General features: G+C 41.8%; 1 protein-coding gene and 1 long non-coding RNA gene across 5 annotated transcripts in view; both read right to left on the bottom strand.

The window, feature by feature from the left end:
- The window catches only part of SNX9 (sorting nexin 9), a 60,404-nt gene extending 56,986 nt beyond the window's left edge, over window positions 1-3,418 (bottom strand). The window contains exon 1 of one of the 2 annotated variants that reach the window (XM_048297931.1): window positions 3,274-3,418. In XM_048297931.1, coding sequence (XP_048153888.1) covers window positions 3,274-3,285 — 12 coding nt within the window. In that variant the 5' untranslated portion in view covers window positions 3,286-3,418. The remainder of the gene's footprint in view (window positions 1-3,273) is intronic. The other variant, XM_048297930.1, reaches the window with a different exon arrangement.
- A 3,173-nt stretch (window positions 3,419-6,591) lies between these two features.
- LOC125324233 lies at window positions 6,592-14,018 on the bottom strand. 3 transcript variants are annotated; one of them, XR_007202878.1, is made up of 5 exons: window positions 11,205-14,018; window positions 10,334-10,453; window positions 8,678-8,837; window positions 8,372-8,561; window positions 6,592-7,062 (listed from the first exon to the last, which is right to left on the bottom strand). It is a non-coding gene; the product is annotated as an uncharacterized LOC125324233 (long non-coding RNA). The 3 variants fall into 3 exon arrangements; XR_007202879.1 differs by lacking the exon at window positions 8,372-8,561; XR_007202880.1 differs by lacking the exon at window positions 10,334-10,453.
- Window positions 14,019-24,701: the final 10,683 nt, after the last annotated feature.

Here is a 24,701-nt window from a genome sequence, read left to right as displayed (position 1 = left end):
TAGGTTCTTAAATGTGGACGTGAAATTGCTTTACCTCTGAAGTCAGGTTCAGTTAAATGACTGCAAAACTTTGGAAGTCTCCTAAACAATCTTCTTTTTTTCTTATTTTAATAGGGTTTAACACTTGTTTCAGTTTTTAGAGCATGTAACCTTGAGCAAACCACAAAATCCACTGCCAACCTACAGTAAGGACCTAGCCAACAAAAGAACTGCCTCCAGAAGCCTCAGATCCTCCATTTCCCATGTATATTTCCACCCTTCCTCGTGAAAGTCTCCCCCTCCCAAATATACCACCCCACCCAATCTTCCATATCAGCTCTGAGCAAACTTTCAACTACTGCAACTCCCTAGAACTGGAGGAATGCCTCCGCTGCTTCCATTCAGTAATTTTTTTTTGCTATTTCAGCAACTTACTGTAGCTTAAAAACAGGCCTGACAAGTGTTGGAGTAGACTCCTGGGATGTACATACAGCATGGGATGAGGAGCAAGAAAGGAGAAGGAGCAATGGCCACTGCTAGTTTAGCTCACAGCATCAGACACAGCCTCCACAGCCTTCAGAGTGCTTGAGGCCTACAGCCACCCCAACCTGTTTTGACAAAAGACTCCCTACCAATTGCCAGCTAACAAATATGCTAGGAAAGCATCAGTAAAGGCTTCTTGGTATGAAAATAGTAGTCCTTTCCCCTAAAAGCTTTTATTGTTTCAATAAGAAACGCACTGATTTTGAATGGCCCATTACACAACTGTAGACCATGTCTTCATACAGAAAAACTCTAGGAATTTAATTGCTGTTTATCAAAGTGGGAGCAAGAAAACTGGCCAAGGACTACAAACTAGCTATGGAAGAAATCCCTGTTTGCATCCTCCATCCTCACAAAATCTAACACCTAGATTCAAGCATTTGTAAATATTGTAGAGAAAATGATAAAGCTGAAAACAGAAGCTGGGCAAGTTCAGATTCAAAATAAAGAAGCATTAACACTAGGAGAGTTGATGTTAAAAAAAAAAAAAGACAGACTGGATTTTCCATCATTGAAAGCATTCAAATCAAGACTGAATTTGCCCCCAGCCTTCCTTGGAAAATATATTCTAGTTTAAACAGGAATTAATACAGGAAACGCTAACAGCCCATACAGCACAGGCCAGGCCAGACTGTCAGTCACCCTTATCAGCTATATAGGATTTTACACCATTAAAGTTCAAAAAATTTATACTCCAGACAACTACCTACAGTTCAGTTTTGTTAATATTTTGTGTAAAATACAAATACACTTTGCATATTTCTTCCAAAAAGATGCAAATCTGAAGGCGCAGAAGCAGAAAGTGAGAAGTTTGTTTACAATTTAAATAACAAAATTTACTTTTGAAATGAAATGATGACTAGCTTGTTGGCCGAGCTCCTAAAAACTGTTTTTTCAGCCCTTACACTGCTCAAAAAAACAATGTAACCATTACTACAGCTGACGTTCACACAACGTGAACAAATTACAATCCAAAACAGGGCAGTTTGCAGAGAGACCCATCTCCCGAGTAGAGCTCACAGAAAATTAAGTAAGCTCTTCAGTACTGCTCTCAGTTTCAGCATAAGAAAATAATAACAATAAAATACCAACTCTTTACTGACTACCACTTACCAATTTTAGCCTTCAAGTTAAAGTACATTACCATATCTTGCAATGTGTAGAATGAAAAAAACTGCACCATCTGATTTCAAGCCAGTTCAGGTTAGGAAGTCAGAAATTATACGTCCTTCCGTCTGGGACCACAATGTCTCAAAAATATTTAAAGAAAAGCAAAGTGAATATTTCCAAATGTATGAATAAAATGGATCACGTGTTCGGCACAGAACACAGGATCCCATGAGGATACTGCACCTCAAAGCGTGCAGAGAAACAGTAAACTGGTTTAGTACAGTATCTGCCTAACATACTGTGTATTATGTAGTATATGCACACCAGAAGTAATTTTCTTGCTACCTACAAGATTGATTAAAAATTACTCATACACACATCCCATAAATTAGTGGAACCCACCAATGTTAAAACCAAATCTATCAACAATATTCTAAAAGCTCAAAAGGAACATAAATTTCACTATATTCCCTATATTCACTGTATTTTTAAATTGCCTAAGTGATTTTGAATCCTAAAATCAAGTTCTCTGTTCTTCTGAAAAAGTTCATTAAAACATGAGCCACCATCAGCTTACATGGTTACAGAGACAGCTACTTATACATTAAATCTGACACGTTAAAGATGTGGAATTTCTTCAGCACTGAGAAGTGCAACACAAGTAGTACACTGTATGAGAACCGCCTCAGTAAAAGGAAGTTTTTTAAACAGCTGGCCACACTAATGGAATCAGGTGACTCAAAGTAATACTTCAAATACCAAAAAAGTCTTCCTGAGATATTTAGACAAGTCACAGATGAGTTGCTGGTGGATGTTAACTCACACCTACACAAGCCGAGGTGCTTTCATCAACCAATATAGTAAACAAATATTGTTTATTTAGATATTTTCAGATAGGATGGGCTAATTTTGACAGTTGCATTAGTAGCAGATACTGTTGAAGAACTGAACAATTTAACTTCCTGTCTTTTTTTTTTTCTTGTGTAAAATCAGAGCTTACTATTAAGAGGTCGCACAGTGCGGACTCTGGACTCCACCAGAGACCCGGCACAGCCAGCCCCGGATGCCACCGAGGGGTCAGCATCAGCTGCCCTGAATCGCCGGGGGCGCGGGGGGCGAGCGGGCCGGGGCAGCCGGTGCCGGGCCCGGGCAGCCGGTGCCGGGCCGGGGCAGCCGGTGCCGGGCCGGGGCAGCCGGTGCCGGGACGGGGCGGCGGGGCCCGCGGGTGGCCGAGGCCTCTCCCACCGCCCCGCCACTCGCCGGGCTCGGTGGAAGCGGGGCAGGGGCGCCCGGGCTGCAGGAGCAGCACACTCGGCCTCCGGCGGCTCTTCGGCCCTACGGTCGTTCCGCCGAGGCGTGGGGACGGCGGGGCACAAACACAGCAGAAAAACAACTTTCCCCCGCCCCGGAGTCGCCGCTGCCCCGCCGAGCCCCGACCAGGGGCCGGGCAGCGGCGGCGAGGCCCGAGAGCGGCGCTCCCTCCCTCCCGCGGCCGGCGGCGAGGGGCAGGCGCCCGAGAGGGAGCGGCTCCCCGACCCCCGGCACACAGCCCGTCCGCCGCGGGACCCCCACCCGCCCGGCCGGGCCCGCGGGCGCAGAGGGCGCCCCGGCGCCGCCTCCCGAACCCCGGGCGCTGCTCACCTTGGTGGCCATGGCGCTGCCGGCGCGGGCTGCGCTGCCGCTCTGCCCTCCCTCTCTCCCTCCCTCTCTCCGTGCCGCGGCTGCTCGATCGGTCGGTCGGTGTGTCCGGCCCGCCCGCTGCCGCCGCTGGGCCGCGCAGGCGGCTCCTCCTCAGCCTCCCCCGGCCGCCGCCGCCGCCGCCTCCTGGGGGCCGCTGTGCGGCTCAGCAGCCGAGCGCCGGCGCTGGGCAGGCGGAGGCTGATGTGGCCGCGCCGCGATGCCCCCGCCTCGGCCGCCCTTTCCGCCGGCTCGGCTCGGCACCCGAAGGCAGTGGCGGAGCTGTTTGCCCGCAGCCTTTCTGTCAGGGCCGGGGGGAGGGAGGCACCCGCTGCGCTGCGGTGATTCCCGGGGGAGCCGCCCCGGCCGGTCCCGGGGGCGATGGGGGCAGACGAACCTCCCCCACCCCCAGTGCCCTAAAGGGCTTCGCTTTGTAGTCAGAGTTTGGCCTCAAATTCTCGCTCGCGTGGGGAAGAGAGCCCGCAGGAAGGCGTTATGTGCCCCTCGGGTGCCTTTGAACGGAAATTTCAAAGTAACTGTACAGCAAGGAAAGCAATTTTTTCCTCGGCCATGCTCCATCCGCAGTTGTCAGGGCGCTGTGCGTCACCCCTGACCTGTTTCAGCCGGGTCTTGGTGCACAGCAGCAGTAAAAAGCACCAAGGAGCTGCTCAAGGTCGGTAGCATTCCTGTTGGGCACACTACGACCATATCATAAAAACTAACTGCGACCCTACCTGACTTCCAGCCTGCAGGAGAGATGAGATGAGAGTCTAAAAGAAGGGGAATATGAAAATACAGTGGCAGATCACGCAAGGTACTGCACCATCCAAAAAGTGCAGCTTCTCATTGGTATTTGTGTAGTGGTTGGCCTGGAATCAGAAGATGTTTCCTTTCTGTAGAAGGAAATACACGGTGTAACCGTCAGGAATGCCAGGGAGAGCCCTAGGAGGCAGGTAGGCTGTAGGAAAACTGCATGGAACTCTACATCTGTATTTCCTTGCCCAAAGAATTACAAGCTTTTCTTCTGCTATTGGTATAGTTTCTCAGTGAGAGCTTTATTAAAAGAGAGAAATATGTTCACCGGTTTTGGTTGGTTTTTTACGTTGGAAAAAAATTTCAACATTGGACCTGTGAAATAGTTTCCATGGAGAGTGAGGATGAGGAAATAAGAGGAAGCTGGCTGTTCAGTTGCCACCACTTTCTGAGTGATTGAACTGATTAACTTCAGAAGTTTTCTAACTCATTCACTTCTTTTTTTAACTTTTTCAGAATTCAAATAAATACAACATTTCCAACTTCCTATTCTCTGTAACAGCAGTACCTAAAGTGAAATCTTTGTGTGTGGCCCACAAAAAACCTTTTAGGACACCACCTTTAAGCAGAAGTATTGTATTTAGCATGAGCTTTGCCATGTGGTCCGTCAACAGACTGGCATTTCATCTACCTTAGAAGCAAAACTCCGTGAAGCTGGCATCATTTCTGTACTAAGAGACCCTCTTTTTCCACCTTCTCACCAACAATCTTTCCAACATGGTATGTTTTGATCCAATCCTCTAGTGAACATCTTACAAAAAGGGGAGAAGTATGAAACGCAGAGACCCAGCACTGTGTCCCTTAGGGATCCCAAACTGATAGGTGTGTGAAGCACCCTCTGTCCTTTCTCCAGATGCTGCTTTGCTGTGTGAAATATAATAAACTTGTGGCTTTAGCATAAGCTCGAGCCTGTGTCATTTTTTACCTGTGGTCAGCACAGCTGCCAGAAAAGTTTAATGTGCAGCCACTACCCAATGTGCTTTAGCAGAGCTCTGCTTGCCATCTGGGGAATGAAGAACACAGTCATGATTTGTTCAGCCTCTCTGTATGCTTAAAGCCTCCACTTTACTGTTTTCCACTGTGAGGTACTCCTGAAAATAAGTCTTACTTGGTAAGTTTGAGGGATGAAGGAAATATTAGTTTCCTTCAGTGTGAGAGAATAGTCTGGAAAAAACCAATTTATTATGGGAGCTTTCCAATATTATTTGCAATTAATTGCTGGTAATTCTTGTCTTAATGAAGATATTCTTAGGAATCACTTTGGATTGTAAGTAAACATATCTCTTTTTAGCCGTAAGATTTATTATTTCTTAACACAGAGGGCCAAATAGCCACAAATTGCTAATGAAATCACTTAACATTTCCAAAACTTCCAAAATTAGTTACTTTTCTGTTACCAAGCCATGTCCTAGTTAATTAGGACAGGATGTTAGCTTAGCATTAGACATAAAAGAAATCTCAGTGGCTGCAGTGGGGTTGTTTACATATCTAAGCCTTTGGTAGTTTTGAAGTGTAGTGCTCTGTGTGGAGTTTATCAGCTTTCAAACACAGTTGACTCATTACTCACTTTGTACTAAAGCCCCCATGTATGCTACAACAAATATTTCCAACTCAGAAAAAAACAATCAGTAACAGAAGAAAATCCCTTGCCTGGCACATAAGTGACTTTTCTCTACAGATTTCTACTAGGTGTGTATTTTTGCAGTTAGCTGGTCTGCAGTGGTTCCCAGGAACTCAGAGTTCACGGAGAAGTGATCTGTTGCAGAGCCTCATCAAACGAAAAGCTCCCGCCAACAGTGCTATGCAGATTTTTTAATTAAAGATGGACTCTGAGAAGGGACATGGAGAACATTTGCTAAATACTGTTCTCTGCTCAGCAAGGCCTGCCTGTAGCTTCAAGCTCACAGGAAGTCAGTGACCTTGTATGTTCTGACTTATGCAAACTTGGTGGGGAATGATAAAGAAAAAGTGTTCTTCAGATAACCTTCAAATTGAAAACGATCTGGAGAAAGAACTATGTTTTGTGTTTTTAAGCCGCTGTCCCCAGGAGCTCCTTGAGGTGGTGCACCTTGGATTTTTCCCTGCTAGCAGGCTGTGCCCTGAGCAGTACCTGGGTGACGCACTGTGGTGACTGAGGTGGCCCTGAGGCGTTTACCACAGCTGTGAAGACATTTTGAGCAACAATTATCACTAGTGCCAACAACTTTGCAAATGGAGCAGGCTGTCAAATACAAGTTCTTCTGAAGTCTTTGCAGGAGGCATACAGAGAGTACATTGTCCCAGGTCTTTCCTTTCAAAGGTGTTTTATAAAGTAAGAAGTGATTGAATTTTTTCTTGGTTGAAAGCCTAACAATGTGGCCTGCACGATAATATCTGTTCCACACTAAATGCTTTTAGCTCAAGATTTCTAACTACGTTAATCAGGAAACCTAACACAAAAACATTTCAACTATTTCTTACTCCTTTTTATTATCATGATTACCTTAGTCATCTGATACACACTATCTCTTAAGAAGGGGTAGAGATTTTTCACATTTTCAAAGCCTTAAAATTAACTGTACAAGCAATTACTTGCTTTATGAATCAAGAATAGTACTGTATTCTTCATCTTCAGAAGTCGTATCTGCACACCTTCATCCACTTCTTCACAAGAGGTTCTTTGGGCGTCATGTTTCCTCTCAGCTGAGCAGCAGTTTCTCTTTCAGAGGTGTGTTGACACCATTTCTTCAATGTTTCTGAGAAGTTTGCTAGATAGCAATATAAAATACTGCTTCCTCCTATCTTCTGTCTCCTTCCCCAGATTTGGACAGAAAATGATAGGAGCTGCCACATGCATGAAACCTCGTGTTATCTGTGCAGAGCAGGAAGGGAGCAGCTGCTGAATCACATTTGTGCATTGCTCTGTTCAGCAGTGTCCAGTGGCATCACTTGCAAATGTATCTGAAAAATACATTTAACAAAATGCATTCTGAGGGGAAAAAAAGAATATTTTCCTTTCTTTTGTGTTGGGAGTTTTTGGACAGAAAGGACATGAAATCTTGAATCATATGGCATTGCAGGAAAGCATGATCTTACCTCTCATTTACCCAGAACTTAACGTGGCAGTTTAAAATGATGCTTAAGAGATTGCAGACACACTTTCTGATCTTACTCTGCACCTGGCGCTGGAAGATCACTATCAAAACAGTAAGGCAGACAGTCCTGAAATACTGTTGGATTTCCTAGCTCATAAAGGCTTCTTTAGAAAATTGCACCCAAAATTGCACCCAAATTACTGTGAGTTTTCCATCTCTGAATTTCTTTCTGAATAAGCAGTTCTGAGAAAAACTGTGCTTCAGGCATTTGCTTTTAACTTAAGGATTTTATCTCCTTAGAGCTGGTAATCAAGTGCCATTATTATCTGAACTGTGGCATATAATGTGAGCCCTTTTCAAGTTAAGTTCTGATTTTATGTATTTACATTTCTAATAAACACACAGCCAAGACTGGTTTTGTGCCCTGTATGAATCTGATGTTTTCTTTACACTGTGGGAAAAGTGCAATGCCATGCTATGCTAAATTCTGTACTCTCAAGGTGTTGGGGTGTTTTAAACACATCTTTGTGAAGCCTAGAGTTTGGTGGACTACCTAGACTCAATCTTCTGTTTAAAAATCCATAAAAACAGCTGCTGGCCATTGAAGATGTGAAAAAGCTACCCCAAAAAAAAAAAAAAAAAAAAAAAAAAAAAAAAAAAAAAAAAAAAGAAAGGAAGGAAGAAGAAGAAGAGAAAAGAGAGAAAGAAAGTGTGGGTGTTCCAGAGACAACATGTTGTTACAATGTGCTTTTGGACTTGGTCAATTTTTTGAAAGCGCCTTTTTTTCTCTTTTTCTTTGGTGAAGCTGATTGCAAAGGTCATGTTTTGATCACACTCAAGGGAGAGGGAGAAGTCTGGATTAAACACCTTGTGCAGATCCTTACGGATGAGCACCATGGCTGCAACAGCTAGGAGCTTGCTTGGTCATGATGATCTATTCTTTCTTTAGATAGTAGCGGGTGAACCAGGTTTTTTCTCTCTTTTTTCCTTAACTGTAACCAATGTTTTGAGCAATTCTGGTATTATTTTTTCTGACTTTTCAGCAGAATAATCAATGATAGATGTATGTAATTTTTAGCAGTGTAAGCTTTGAAAGAAATTATACAAAAAATGATACTTTCTTGTGCAAGGGATAAAACATTTCTCAAAACACATAACATTACTGTAATTCTTACTTTTTTTCATTCCCTTCTGAGCTGTATACTGTTTGGTAGTATGCATGCTTACATCTGTGATAGGATACTTGTACACACATATGTCATGCACTTTAGATGGTTTGCATTTAGATTTTTTGTTCCTACTTTATGTTCATTTGTGCGTCAGTGCTAGGGCTGTTGGGATCAATAGGGTTTGAACTCAGCTTTCCTGAAAAATAGAATACAGTTTAGTAAAAAGTATATTTTAAAAGGGATAAATGTTTCCATTTTTCTTCTTACTAGCTTTAAAAAGAGTGACATACCATTAACACTATTGATTCTTACCACTAGTGACCCTTTCCATCTGGAGTGCTGACTGCCTGTGGCTTATTTCCATTTTTCCTGTTATGGTGAAAGGGCTGTGCCAGCTGCTGTGCCCTCACATCTCAGGGGACTGCGGTCTCAACAAGCAAAGCAACAGGAGTGGGATCCACTATGTGTTCACCTAAACATACAAGTACATAAATGATGAGGTCCTGTCAACTTTAATAAGCTTTTGCTTCTTAAGATTGCACTCAAGTTGTCTTCCAACGCACAAGACAGTTGATTGTGCTAAAGATGTAATTGATTATTCTCTGCTGATGTGTTTAGATGAAGGTCCAGCTATTTGTCCTCACTGAGTAGCTCACTCAGAAGAAAGCTACAGAAGGCTGCAGGACAAACATGGTCTGAGCTCTCCTGCACTGGTCTCTGAGTTTCTGTGGAGGGGAGCAGTAGCACACTGTGAGTCTGCCTGTGTAGCACCAGGCTGCAGCTTTTTGAGACAGCTTAATGAAAGTAAGATCAAATCTATGGGCATATATCTATGGCCATTTATATTTAAATTCAAAGGACAGTCAGTATCAAACCTTTGTAAGGCATGCATTGCTCTGCGTTGTGATGGTAAGCATGCAAAGCTGCAGACCTGGTGGATAAATGCTCTGTCATGAGTATATACTTTTAAATGTAAACAAAGTAATTTATGTGCTCTCTTTATTATAAAACAAGAATTATCATTTTACCTGACCAGCATGGATTTCAAATGTGTTGTATCCCTGGTTTACTGATTGCTCTCCAGTGTGGACAGCATTCACTCACGCTTTTTCCCCCATGACACAGAAGATGTTTTGGAGCAATACAATTCTGACTTTTCAAATAGTTTGTGATTTTCCATTTCTAAAAATTTATTACTTCATTACATTTTTTTCTGTTTTCATCATGGAGATTTTGGGGATTTCAGGGTCTCTAGCTTACTGTGTTTCCATATACAAGGAATTCAGTCCTGTAGCATTCATTTTATGAGATCACCAAAAGACTAAAACAGGCCTTAGTGTCCTTTACCCCTCAAATCTTATGTTGAGCCACTGATCCCTTTAGAAATAATTGACAGTGAAATTATTTCACAACAGAAGCTGCTGATCAGCAGCTCCCCTGCATTCATAAACCCATCTTTAATGAACGCGGGTAAAGGTGATGAGAAATGCTTCAAAGCAGAAGCAAAGCAATATTAATTTCCACTAGCTGTTGTTCATCTGCATTTTCTGTAGTAGGGTTAGGGTGTCCTGCAGCTAGAGAAAGAGTTATGAAGCCTCTTTCTAGTGCATATATATTTCTCACTTGAGTCAACCCATGTTAGATCTCCAGAGCATAATCTGTCTTCTAGCCCAGACAAGTCCAAGAGGGGATAAAATAAAGGGAGAAAGTAGAAGCTTTCCTGAAATTCATTATACTTTCGTGAATTTCATAAACTAGATGTAGTCCTTTTATAAGTTTCTCCTGTCTTGAGGGAGGATCTTGGAATCTTAAGGTCCTTTTGACCCTACATTTTGTGATTTGTTTCTGCTCATTGTAACCAATAGAGATCATGCTATCCTAGTACAGAGATAACAATGTACAAGAGAAGAAAAATGAAAGCCTATGGCTAGATGATGGGCTACAAAAGAGGCTTTGTAGGCTGCATACCTTGCATTGCTGCTGAGCAAATTATGTGACTGTGGGCAGGTCAGAAAATTTCAAGTATCTATGGGGTTTTTTGTAATCACTGCCTCATATTAGGTTTTGAAGAAAAGCATTTTTCTTTGGCTGCAGGGTACAAGATCATTCATTAGTAGGAGTATTAAATAGCTGGTAGTTCCAAGATACTTTATAGAATTAAGTATTCAAACCTTTTTTAAAAATCCAGTATTACTAAAAAACCCAATAAGTCTACTCAAGCATTTAATTTATTACCAGTGTTAAAATAAAAATTATACATTAGGGATTTAAGTGCTTCACTTCTTTCTGCATGTGAGATGTTCATACTAGCTGACACTTCTTTTCTTCAAATATTCAGAAACAGCCCTAGGGATAGCTCTAGCTACCCAGGAAAGGCAGTTGTCAAAAACCCTACAAATACTTCCTGGAAATCTGACTCTTACACTGAGGTTAAAGAGAGAAGACAGAGGGGAGCAAATTCTGCTTCTCCCTTTTCCAGAGTACAGATTTTCTTATTTTTTTGACAGAGGATAAAGCTTGGAGCTTGCTTCGATGAGGAGCTCTAAACATATTCTGTAAATTGAGAGTTCCCCTTTAAGTTTACAGAATATTCTTGTTCGAACGGTTTAAACTGAAGGGGAACATAGCAAATGCAGCACCAGTCAGTCATGTGTCCTGTTTGTGGTTAGTCACACAAAGCCAATTTTTTCAGATGCTAAGCTATACCCTTTTTTTTTTTTTAAAGAAAAAAGACTGAACACAGCTGCTCTTGACATAAAAAACAGTCACTGAACAAATAAAAAAGCACTATGCTATGAAAGTAACAGCTGACATTTAGAAATTACTTCAGTGAGCTTACCAGAGAGATGCTGAGGACAAGACCTGCAAGATGATGAAGTACATTTTCTCATTTTCTTGAACTCAACCTGTGCATTTTTTCAGCATATCACATCATTCAGTGTGTCTCTGGCAATGAGTTTACCCAAAAGGTGTTCTTTATCAGGAGGTTGCTGGTGTTTCCTGTCATTGCTACATCAGTCCAAGGTGTTTAGAAGAATAAAAAACTGCTGCTACAGACAATGTCACAAAATTAAATTAAAGTTAAATTGAAAAGATACTCCTTAAAGTTATAACAAATGAAAGAGAAAATTTGACTGTAATATGACTTTTAAGAAAACCGAAACAAACATAAAACCCCTTAAGCACTGCCGTGAGTCATGAAACCTACTAATATTTTTAGTTTTCTTTTGTGAATCTTCTATTTCTAAGCTTTGTTTTCCACCACAAACATACAGGATCTACCCTGCACCTGTGTGAGGTAGGACTGGTGGCAGCCTCTGGCCATCCAGTCTACAACCATGCCCTTCTATATGAAGGACTGTAGCCACAATGAACATTTTTCCCACAGTTCTAAATAGTTGACCTGTCTGTCATGTTTCCTAACTGTCTCCTTCTTTGGCTTGCAAGGCAAATTCAAAGCTTTAATTCCACATCAGATCCAGAGATTTCCCTGGAATTTTTAATGGCAATGAAATTGAAGAGTTTCCTAGCACCTTTTCAGGGTCTCTGCAGAGAAGCGCAGACCACCATCAAATGAGGCAATTGCAGTGAGATAAAAATCTGGGCTTTACCTCATCCTCGTCCCTACAGGTGGTTCCTAACCTGCCAAGCAGTTTTTCCCAGCTCACAGAAACTCACTTTTGACTGCATCCTCCAGGCCACTTCTCCCATTGCTAACCTCTTCACTGTTTTCCCTAGCAATCCCCAACCAAACCCCGCTGAGCTTCTGCTTTGACCCCAGCTGGCAACAACCATTTGTTGGTTGGGTTTTTTTTCCTCAGGCTACAGCTGCTCAGCAGCTTCCTTGCACAAAAGCAGTTGTAACTGCAGACTTCTCCTCAAGGACAGGTGACTTAAAGACTTAAATTCTCTAGCCTCTCAGTCACATGATTTGGGGAAGGATAGAGACAGGCAAGACGGAACTTTCACAAAAACACAGTTCACCTGGAGCTAAGAGATGTTCCTTGACAGAGGCAAACATATCCATGGGTATCCTATGCCTAGTGAGATATGCTCTTCCTAAACAAAAAAGACTGTTCCTTTAAATCAACCATCAGAATATCCAGATCTGATCCAGCAGGCATATCTCCCATCCATGTAGATGCTATTATTCCATTCATATGGCCTGACTGCCTGGAAACATCTCTGCTGCCAAATCTACAGTGGTTTTCCCTGCAGCAATTGCTGCTGGCTTACTGTCCTCAGCCAAATGCCTCTGGCTGTGCGACAGCCTTGGATTTTGTATTCTGGATGGATTTTCTCTCATTTGTTTTTATGTAAGATGTTAAGTCTTCCTTAAGAGCGTTTTTTTCTGAAGGGAAGTCTTCACTCTTATGTTTAATTACAGAGCATGTGAGAAGAGACACTTCAGGCTGTTTTCTACTGAGTTCCTCTGACACCATCCCTCCTTCAGGCATCCCCATCAACAGGCAGTTTTTGCTTTGTGTCTTTCCAGTCTAACTGAGCCTGATAGCTGTTATTCCAACCAGTTGGCGTCTGGGACATGAATGCCAACAGACAGTTCAGGGTAACCTAATAGCATTTTTTATTTTTCCTACCTGCTTAGCAAAGTCCAGATTTCACAATGTCAAAATAATTGGAATGTTACCCACCTGAGGATAAGTTAAACCAGCACATTTTGCTATGAGCTTTCAGTAAGCTGGTCAAATGAGGAAAGGGGGTGCAGTCTTGTTTTAAAGCATTGGTAGATGACCTGCTGTGCAATGAAAGTCTCTGTTGGCTCAGTGACAACCTGAATCAGCAGAGAGCTGGGGCCTGGCAGGGATGATGCTGCTGCTGCTGCCACTGCACTTTGCTCTCTCTAAGGCTGATTCTCTGCCACCAGTGGCAGAAGTGCGTGGGGAAGTGCCCTGGCTGTTCTAGGGGATGAAGGTCATTTCAAATAAAAGCTGAATGTGTAACATCTTTTCTGTGTCAGCTTTGTGCTCTTGTATCACTATTTGGCCATTCTTTCTCTCAAGTAGAAAATTGTCTCCTCTGATAAAGGATGTCACAGTGTATACCTGTTTAAATTGAATGAGTGTCTTATTTGTCAAGCAAGATGAGAGCCACTTGTTTTACTGTGTAATCCTCAGGGCAGAACAGCTCGTGGGGTTCCCCATAACTTCAGCATAAGTACTCACTACAATGAGTACTCCTTTCTGATACCACACTTTCTGATACCACTGATTCTCCTTTCTGATACCACATAGTCACAAAATCTCTGGAAATGGCACACTGCTGTTGCTCTGAATATCAGCCCATGGAAAAGATAGTTGTGCTAATGACAACACAACAGAATCAAGCATTTACAGTACTCCTTGGATCACCAGAAATCCCACAGGTTTGCCAGTCTCCCGTGACTGTTTGGATTGGTAGGCTAAATGCAATCACTGACAATGGTAAACCAGGAGGTTTTTCTCTGGCTCCATTTCGGCCGGAGAACATCCCCAGGCACACTGGATTTCCTAGGGCATACACTTACTTTACTGGTTTATACCAGTGCACACAACCTATGACAGCAGAGATCCTGACCATGAAAGCCCAGCAATAAGCTTGAGTTTAGACAAGGAGTAAGATAAAGTTCTTCAGTAGTCTCAGTGTTTTTCAAGAGTATGGGTGAAACTGCTCGCATCTTAGATGTGTCCTTGTTCAACCTACTGCATTCTGACTACCAGAAATTCTGCTAGATAATACTAATTAATAAGGACCTTAGCTGAAGAGGTGGAATCAGATTTTATGTAGAGCAATAAAGGAATAAGTGAAATTTGTCTCGTATGTCATCTGAGTAGTATGAAACACAAAACTTAACTGGGTGCTTATTCTATAGGTCTGATAGGGTAACTATCTTGAAAGTTATGGTGTGTAAAGACATGCAGAGGCCTTTTGGACTGGGTGGAGATTCTGGATTCAACAACTTAGACTTCAGATTTATGAACCGATGGATACAACAGACAGGAACAAAGTATGGAAACAAACAACAGGATTTAGGGCTTCTCAACACTGAGACTGACACAAGACTTTAATTGGCAAAGTGAATATGTGTCCTACAAAATGTCCTAGGCTAGAAAGCTGAAAAGAAATACATACTAACAGCTATGCTTCCATAATAATTCAGAATTGCTGTTTCAAGTACTGTATATCTATTTTCAAACACACATAGTTCAGTAGATAAGAGTGTACTTGCCAAAGCCTATGCAAAAAGCTAGAAAATTATTTTGTAAAGCTATCCTCCTTTGAAATAAATTTAAAAGGAATAAATTTATAATAAATTAAAAAGGAATAAGTTTGTGTTAAATTACAAAGGAATGCTAATTGTCACATTTTTATTACAAAGCTTGGCTTGGATAAACTAACACATGAAATAACTTAAAATAGCTTTTCGGCCATTTCTTTGGTGATCTGAGCTTTGAGACCTGCATAATTGAGTAGGAAAAATCTGAAAAGCTGGCACATAATTTGTTTTAACTAAGACGAGTTCCATAAATTTGCCAAGCCAGTTTTCAGAAGATGCTAAGATTTTGGGGGTTGGGTTTTCTTCTCTTTGTTTTGGGGGGTTTTTTGGAGAAGCTTAAAAATATCAACAGTAAATTCTGGTAAATGAATAATGGTATCTGACACTTTTTGTAAGAAAATGTCTCTGCTTATAAGATTTTGGAGACTTCTCAGCTTCAAATCCCTTATAAACCAAGAATTTCCTCATAACATTATTTCAAAATACATTCTTAGCTGAAGTTTTTGAATCTGTGAGTACTGTTGCTGGATTTACATTTTCAAAAGCTATTCCACTGATAGAAATGGATAGGAAAGTTTATTATGCAGCTACTTATATATAAGGGAAAATAACACATTAGAGCAAGAAAGGAAATCTTAATATTTGGGCTACTGAAATAAACAGGGTAATAACAATATTTAGCATAAATGTGGAGAAAGTCATAGCTCAGAAACAAGCAGGTAGTATTTATTCTGGGTAACGGAGAAGCCCCAGCCCAATGGGAAAGGAAGAAAGTGTTGATTCTTTACTATAAAACTCCGCTTTTCATCTTTATTAAACAACATGCATAGCATTTCCTTTCACATGGGTCCGAAAGCAGGACAGGGTGGGGGGTGAGGCTTGAGAAGATAGGAAGAAAGGCTGTGTAATGCCAATTTTAAAGAGAGGAAAATGGAGGAAGCAGCTAATTATAGTCTTTTTAGTAGGAGGAAACCACTTGGAAGAGTCTTGGCCCTTCAGGAGAGACTGGGAAGCGAGGTAGCTGTCAGGATGGCTTTACGGCGAGTGGTCCCAGCAGACAAAGAGCATCTGTCTAAGCAAGGAAAGGAGGTCACATTTAAAAGCAGGCTATCTAGGGTAGAGACAAAGACTGATCCTAATCTCTTAGATATATTAAACCTGTTTTAAGTAGCATTTACCATTGGTTTGTTTGGGGGTGGGGGTGCTAAGAGCATGTTACCCACATCTTTTTCAACACGACCTGTTTTCCTCATCTGGCAGAGACAACATGGATTTTTTTTTCTGTCAAAGGGAAACAAACAAACAAACCCCTATCAGGAAAAATGGTAATTTATGTCAGAAACAGATATTTTCTGAATGGATTTCGGTTAAGCTTTTCAGTAACATATTTCAAAGAAGATTAAATATTTAAATGTGATCATGATGCTTGATCTGAGAGAAAAGTTCTGCAGGAGGCCAGGTGGGAGCACAGTTCAGAGACAGTAATTGGGCCTTGACCCAGAATATTTCATACCTGGGAGGAAGTCTCCTGTTTGGGATTTTGGAGAGAGAATTATCAAAGCTACCAAATATCACAGCGTAAATTGGGGAGCTTAATAGGTTCATCCTGTCATTTCACTACCCTTCTGCTATATCTTTCTTCTCAGGCTGCTAAGGTATTTTAGCCTGCACCACTCAGTAAGGAAATGAAATAATAATGTTTCCTAGTAGTTAACAGTTCTCTGCATGTGCAGAGAGGTTACATACAAGATTTTGTAACCTTTGCTTGGGTTGGTGATTGCTCACTCACGTGTCTTAGCCAGAGCAGTCAGTGGGACTGCTCATGTGTTTTGCATGGTCATCAACATGAGTAAGGATGATACTACACAGCCCAAGTGCATGGTACACAAGGTTGCATGGGAAGTATGTGGAAGAGCTGGCAGAATTCTTCTGATTCCAGCACCTCTGATGATCAAATAGGCAAAAGTTCAATGGTATTAAAGTATGAAATTCTCTACTACAAAATCAAATTGCAAGAGGTAACACATGAATACAAAAGAAAGAAAAAGGGACCTGTAGACAAGCATCACCTAGAAGTACAGACCCTGTGTAGGGAGACAAAATTTAGTCCACAAAGTCCTTTCAGTGACATTGGGGTTTTTATGAGGTGGAGGAGCTGTTCCCACAAACTGTTCTGTGCCATCCCATAGCCAGAGCAAGACTTTCAGGGCCAGAGGTCAATGGACTAGGAGAAGAGAAACAGGATGTCTGGCTTTTAATGAGCTAAAATGTAGGTGGATGGAGTCTACCTCTGAATAAAAGTTCTTGGTTTTGACCTCATTAACAAAGTCTATGAAGTAAACAAAGCCTAATGCACAGTATTAATCATGTGATACTTTATGATTCTTTTGGTTTAATCTATCTCCCAAAGAAGAAGTTTCTATAGGACTTCATGTTCTCTGGGACTGTGGAACTTGTAAGTGGGAGGAAAACACTATAAAAGTGACCATATTTAAATTCAAAGTGCTAACAGATTAGAGAGTGGTTTAGCCACCAAGTCGTAGCTGTCTCACAAAATGCCCTGCATCAGCTCCACCCTTCCAGGCATTTCTTTGGACTCATGGCAGATAATTTTTCCCCACAAAAGATGATGCTCCCAGACCAGATCTGCTTCTCTCTTGACACTGAAAATGCTAGAGCAGATACTGGCATGGGAGGAAGCAGCTTTTTATCCATCTCCAAGAGGGAAAATTATAGGAGGGCACAGTCAGCACAGCATGCTAATTTCCACTTTCCCTGTTCTCAAGTGCAATGGGTGTTTTTAAGTTTATGGTAATGATTTCTTGAGGAGGCTTTTAAAACTCAGACACTTTTTTTTCCTATGCAAGACTGAAACAAAACAATATTATTTGCAAGATAAATGCTAATCATTCATTAGTAAAACTTTCTGCCAAGTTCCAAACCCTTTGGCTTTGCCTTAGCTGATAGAATGTGTACATTTGGATTTATAAAAGCAGAGAGAGTTTTTGACTACAGGAAATTTCCTTTTTAAATAGCAAATCAAGACAAAACGTTTTACATTTTCTCAAATTTCAGGAAATTGTAAACAGCTTCCTTTTTTTCTTTCTCTCATTTTTCAGGTTTTCATAATAGCATAAATAAAACTGAAGTGTTGGTTGGTCGGTTTGTTTGTTTTTTAATGGAGACTTTACAGCCTGGTGAGTGGAGGAGTTCTTGAATGAACTCCATTCAACAATCCACGGGCACTGACACAGCTCAAACACCACACTCTGCTCAAGTCTACAATCTTCATGCTGCTTCTTAAAACTAGACATTAAGTGTTCTTTTTTGTAGCCGAAGAGCCCGAGCACAGATTTATCTCGATACTGGGGACCCTCACAGAGTTTTAGTCTCACCAAAGCTGACAGACACCCCTTTATTGACCGTGGACAAGCTTTGGATCAAGCCTTGTGTTGAGCCACAAGTCAGAGCTGTGGCTGGGCAGACAGATTAACCTCTTTTTGTGGAATGGAGCATGACTCAGTACAATGAGCAGGCAGCAGGTTGCTTGCCAACAGGCAGAGCTGTCTTTTTATAAAATTTAAATTGATTGCCCTTTAAACCCACCAGATTTGGAGAAGGCTGCAAAATTGGATTGTTGCTGTCTATGAACTCTCCTACATGGCAATCTAGGAGGTAAAGAGGAACCAGTCTTGTATTTCCTAACTTCTTAGAGTTCCTAAAACAGCGAGTAGCAGCAGTGATTTGTCAAGTTTTAATGCAACTCCCCCTCATTGCCCTCCTCACCCAGTCCTTGCCAGGGGGAGAGATGGCTTGCTGCAGCAACAGCAGTTCTGCCCAGACAACAAACTTCTGTGAGCAATGAGGTCATGGAAACTCGTGACATCCAAACCCTCAATGTCCAGCAATGTTGATGCCTGCAAGGTTCTGGCCCTCACTACAATTACAGCGGTGTCTGTCTGTCTGTCTATTTTCCTGGAGCACAGGAGCACTGTTTATGCAGGGACAGGTAGTTTTGCTTGCAGTGCTAGCTTGTCTCTACTTTGCTTTTTGATAACTTATTGTTGAAGGTACTTACAGTATGACAAAATAATCTGTTTTACACAATATCACAGAAATATCGCAGAGAGCTATTGAGTAAGTACACACAGCTACCCATACTTACCTGGTCAAAACTTCATATGCACTTTAAAACCTCTAGAGCGTGTTAAGATTTCTTAGGCATTTTGTACAAGTACTATATTTTAAGATGGATACACCATTCTGTAATTACACAAATATGACCGAACCCATGCTTAAGGTAACTTAATTGATTTTGATGGGTCTACAACAACATTATATTTGATCACAAGTCTCCAAACCCAAAATCTGAATGTCTCTCCGTCAGCTCTTTGCAATGACAAAGAAGGGTGAAAATCCTCACGTTTTTTTCCAGTCACTGCTGCCTTTACAACTTTATTTCACTGCAGCTCAGATTACTTTTCTTTTGAAGGTAGCGTGTATAATTATCATTTGTTGAGCTAGATGCTAACAGCACCTACATTGCCTCAAACATGTAATAGAGCTGTGCTCTTAAATCTTGACAAATCATTATTCTGTCCAAACCTTACAATTAAACTATGTGTTCTGTGTTGCTGGCCCACTGCCTTTCTGCTGTAGAACAGCCCCTGATCTGTGCCAGTGAGCTTGTTGTCGAGGTCACTTCCACGTGGCCAGCATTTCCTCACCTGAGGGCTCACACCCACAAAAACACTCAGTGACTCATCACTGCAGCCTGAAAAGGCTGAATTATCCACTCAGGGATTCCTAAAACATGAGTTTGCTCCTATTTAATCACGTGCTTTGCTCTGGATTATAGGCAACTTCCTTTTCTCAGCTCTTGAAGCCTGATGGGTCAGCAGGCGTTTAATCCCCTCCGCTACTCACAATTTACATATCCTCCCTAGACAGGATTGCGCTCTGTGTGTGTGTGTGCGTGCATGCGCACGCGCGTTTTAATGACTTGCTGGCCAAAGTTCTTCACAAAGTGAATCACACTCCTCTGCCAAATCACTCCTCCACCCATCAGCACATAGAGCCCATTCACGCTACTCTGATGCAATATCCACAAATAAGGAACATGTGACAAGAGATTCAGGAAGAGCTTGAAAAACATAGTGAGTGACAAGATCATGTCTCTGAGAAGCAACCTATACTGGAGCACAGGCAAATGTACAGTCCTTTCCATGTGCTAGTGCTGAACTTCATCCTCAAAACAACGCCGGCTGTACCCTACTTTTTCCTCTAAGTTCCTTGTACTCTCATACCTACAGAGAGACCTGCTGAAAGAAATGACCCAGTAAACACAAGAAAACCCAGAACTGGCTCTGTGTAAGTTCCCTGTGTGGAATATCTGTCTACTTTTTCCAGCATAGTATAAACTGTCCAAACAAACGCAAGCTCAGCTTATATGCAGGCATTAAATGAGAAATTTTTCAGAAGAATCTTGTACTCAGAACATAGAAGTCTTGGAAAAGCCAGCCTTTGATAGCTACTATGATACCGGTCACAAATACTTTGGAGGAAGCAGCAATTATTCTACAAAATAAGGATTTATGTAATTTAGATAATAATTAGATTTACAACAGAAGAAATTGATTTAACACATATCCTTGGGAAGACTCAACATTTTTTTCTGTTAGATCATGTAGCAACTATCAAGGTTGCATCCTGTAGAGGCAGTAAGAACATAAACCAACACAAGTCTTGAATTTCACTCTAATGACCTACATAACTTTAATCAACCTTCACTGCTTTATCTGTATGCATCTGCTTCAGACTGGGTTTATGCATAATTACAAAATAATTTACTAAAAGACCTTCAAAGAACTTCACAGTATCTTTGCATATTTAAGTATCTCAGAGTCGTCCTGACTAGCAAATGACATAATTAGACCCAAACAGAAGTGAAATTCAGGATGTTTGATAAAATATTTCTTTTTCACAAGCCACTGGAGGAAATTCAGTGTCAGATGCAGCCTGAGAAGATGGATGGTATCCTGCAATTAAGAGGCCTCTAGTCTACAAAAAAGGCATTTCCCTTTCCTACCTTCTCCACTTATCAGAACGCTGTTGCTTACTTAGGGAAAAAGAATTGAGAGATGGGGTTATTTTTTGAACAATATCATGCTAAATTTAGGTTAATCTCCTTGTCTGCCTTAGGGCGATATGCCAGAGTGATCAGGAACTGCCATCACCACATTGTTACAGAGAGGGCAAAACATACTGTGGTGACAGATGGATTCAGTCTGAGGCAATTTTTATTTTGCCATCCTCTGGCAGAGCGGAGGACATTCCCTTGCACTGTGTGTAATGGACTGGCTCACCCTTTCCCCAAACAAACTGGGCAGAAATAAGGGCTGCTGTACTGAAGTAACTCCTCTTGTTTCTTTAGGAGAGCTGTGAAACCACTTCATGCTGGATCCAAGAACAATCCTCTTTGCTGTCCCATACTGCTTCTGTCTAACATAAATTATTAAAAAACTCACATGGGCATTAACATACATCATCTCATACAGCTTTTAGTTCCTGTACCCTTCTGCCCTGTGTATCAAGCTGCTTACTGGAGATCAAATTTCCTGAAAACTAGTTCTTAAATCCAAATTTTGATTTTGCCACATTGCCCTGTAATTAGAAGGCATATCAGCACCTTAATATTATGCAGAATTCCCGGTCAAGCCACCTACCCAAATCTCAGCAGATCAGAGTATTTCAAGCAGTCCAACATCCTGAAAATGTACTATTAATATTACACTTTGTGTTACTTGCAAAAGAAGTGCCATATCTCCTCTGAAGTAATCCTTGCCACCACTGTCACCACTTGCTATGTCCACTAGAGTTTGGCTGTAATTACTAAATTATTAGAAGTAGATGATTATGATTATTGATATGTACATGGAGCATACATCTTAAGAATTAGATTTCCTTTTCAACTGATGAACTGAGTTGGGTTTTTTGTTTGTTTGTTTATTTAAGATACTAGAATTAGATTCTTAGATATTCTAAGCCCTAAGAAGAATGGTGCTAGGAAGCATTTTCAGCTCTTTCCAAACTCATATGGGCATGCTGATGCTAACATGAATTTCTTTGGATTAAGCTATACTGGTGATTATGTTTTATGTTTGAAATGACATAATTTTTCTCATCTTGACTTCTTCTCATCTGAGTTCTCAGACTTCCTCAGATTTTATATTCTGTTACACACTTTAAAAAAATTTCCCCACTATTATGTAGCGTACTCATTACAGTGAAAACACTCCAGATAGACCTATACAAGGTCTGAAAAAAAACACTCAGTTGCACAGAATCCCAGCTGGAAGGAAGCAGCTGACTTACAGGAAAACCAGCTGTATGTGATCTTGAGATGGATTGCTAGGGAGGGACAAGAATTTTTATCTTGGATGCAAGGAAACAAAAGTAATTTGGGCTAAAAAAGCATATATTGTCTGTACATTGGGGTCCCTTTAAATAGATACCGAAAGTATCAGTATATGTGATAATAGATACTGACACATTTAAACACATCCTAAAAACGGTAAATTTCCTGGTTTTGTTTAATCAAAATGTGTCATAATTTATTTGGATTAGAACCCTAGCAATTGATGTTTTTAATCAGATGCACACAGCTGGATCAGACTTGTTTCAGGACAATATTTTCCATTTCCATTAGTCACTTTTGGGAAAGATCAGCTTTCTGGGACTTCAGACCATTTGTTCCAGGGTCATCTCTTACTGACATCGAGTCTGTTTAGACAGAGGCTTTTTGACACAAATATTGCGTAAAGCATAAATATAGCATGGCACTCTGACTGTCAGCTCCATGACAGAGCTGGATGCTTCTGCTAAACAAAGCCAGGAAACAGTCAAAAGTATCTTGGAATAAAAAGGCAGGAGGTCAATGAAGGTCACCTTTTAGTCACCTCATATTGTCAGGGCCAGGAATGCAACCAATCTAGCTTTATTTAATTCAAGGCTTATACTATCCTCTGACAACTTCACTAGATCTATATAAGGCCTACATTAAAATTGTAAAGCAGTTAAGTTTTTTAATTTTATGTAATTTTAAATGACACTGTAAGAAAATTATTTCTAATATTGCATTCACTGCATTTTAAGGTCTATTTTTCTTTCCATGAGCAACTCCCTCAAGGAGAGGATAGATTTCAATTGTGAAAGTTCCAGTCTGGACTGAAATCTGGCATGAAACCATGCAGATATATAACTCAAACCATCTGGATTCATAACAATAATAATTTAGATCAAAAGTATGCAGCGATTTCAGAAAAACTATTTTCATCTAATGAGCTAACATTGTAACACATTCTTCTGTATTTGTCACACTACAAGCGGTGGCCAAGGACAGTGCCCAGAAGTTGGATGTCAAGTGGATCTTGGTGTCTTGTAGGTTCCCCAAAATCCCTCAAATTATGGAGGCTGGAGGAGCCCCCCGCCAGCCACCTGCAGGTGCATTCAAGTCCTCTTTCCCAAGGTAGGAGCCCTCCGGCAGCCTCAGGGAACGCTGTCACGGCACAGCGCGCTAAGCCAGAGGTGTCCGCTCCTGCCCAGCCGTGCCAGCCTTGGGGCCACGCTCCTCCGGGCAGCACAAAGCAGCTGCAGTGCAGGAGAGGATCTGGCTCTCCAGTTTATGGCAGGAGCACACACTGGACTCCTTCTCAGCGCACAGGGGCAGACAGACGAGGTTGTGTTCACTGGCGCACAAGAGGGTGTTTATTCTGTCCTCTGCAGGCTGCCTCTCTCCCAGGCGCCCGCCTCTCGGCTTCCCGTCTCCTCCAGCAGGAGGGAAAACACGGGAGCAGAAGCCAAGGACTCGTGAGTTCCAGTTCGACTGCTGGTATTGACTCATTGTTTGGCCTTACTTAGTCATTTAACCTCTCTGTCCCTAGTTCCCTCCCTGGAAAAGGACAATGCAGCTGGACTTGCCTGGGCAGGACAGCTCTCCCCAGGAAGCAAACAGTGGCTATTTCGGAGAGCAGAGGCATCAGCTGTCTCCCTGGGGCAGCCAGCCCACAGCCGGGGACAGAGCAAAGTGCAAGGGGCAGAGTCATCCTGTGACTCGAGGTATGCTGCTGCTAATCTTTAAACTCCGACAGCCATTTTCCTGAGCTCCAGCAGCGCAGATCCCTGCAGCTGGGAAAATGTGTTGTACACCGAGCTATTCTCTGTCTTTCTGTTGTAACAAAGGAAATCTTGGCTTACCTCTGCTTACCAACAGTGTGATCCCCTCTGTTCAAAGACGCTGGCTGGCTGCCACATTCCTCTTGGAAGGAGGGCACAGAAAGGGCTGCAGGTAGGACTAACAGGCCAAGCCTTGGACACAGAGAGGCATTTGGAGGAATGGAATTGCTCTGCTTTGGAAGGTACCCGCATGTCCTTGCTAACAGTGAGGGACCTTGTAGATACCAGCCATTACACCAACACACCTACTGCATGAGAGGGAAGTAGTGCTGCCCAAATGGCTGAACCAATACAGAATGAAGATTTGTGTCAGTGTGTTGTTGCCTGGAGAATTTCCTCCTAATAATATTTTACATTTCTGTGATGTTTGGTAAGGGTTCTTCACTGCCACATGTCACACACAATGTGACTAGCAGTATAACACCATGGTTTTATTATTAACAACAATGAATAGTCACTTCTCTTTTTTTCCCCCTAGCTTCTAGATTTTAAAATTCTGATATGGTGGCATTTCTTTCTCAGCCATAAAAAACCCCCCAGGGCTAGAGGTCATTTATCATTTGGCTGCAGGTGCTGAAGCTTAACAGAGCAACCCAATGGCTTCTGACAAAAGCCAGAAAGCTGCCAACACAGACACTTGCCAATATTAACAGATAAAAGAGATAGGAAAATATTTCAAAGCACCAGGGGAGATGTTGGAATGCTCTTGAACTGAGAGGTGTCTTTCTACACTTGTTCAGCCAGGATGAAGGTAGAAGAGGGAGCTGTGCAGTTCTGGCCAACACAACTATTCTAAGCAAAGCTTAAATACTTGCCAGGGCACCAGCT

This window comes from Corvus hawaiiensis, chromosome 3, assembly GCF_020740725.1.
Source record: "Corvus hawaiiensis isolate bCorHaw1 chromosome 3, bCorHaw1.pri.cur, whole genome shotgun sequence".
Lineage (NCBI taxonomy): Eukaryota > Metazoa > Chordata > Aves > Passeriformes > Corvidae > Corvus > Corvus hawaiiensis.
This window is presented reverse-complemented; position numbering and strand designations above follow the sequence as displayed.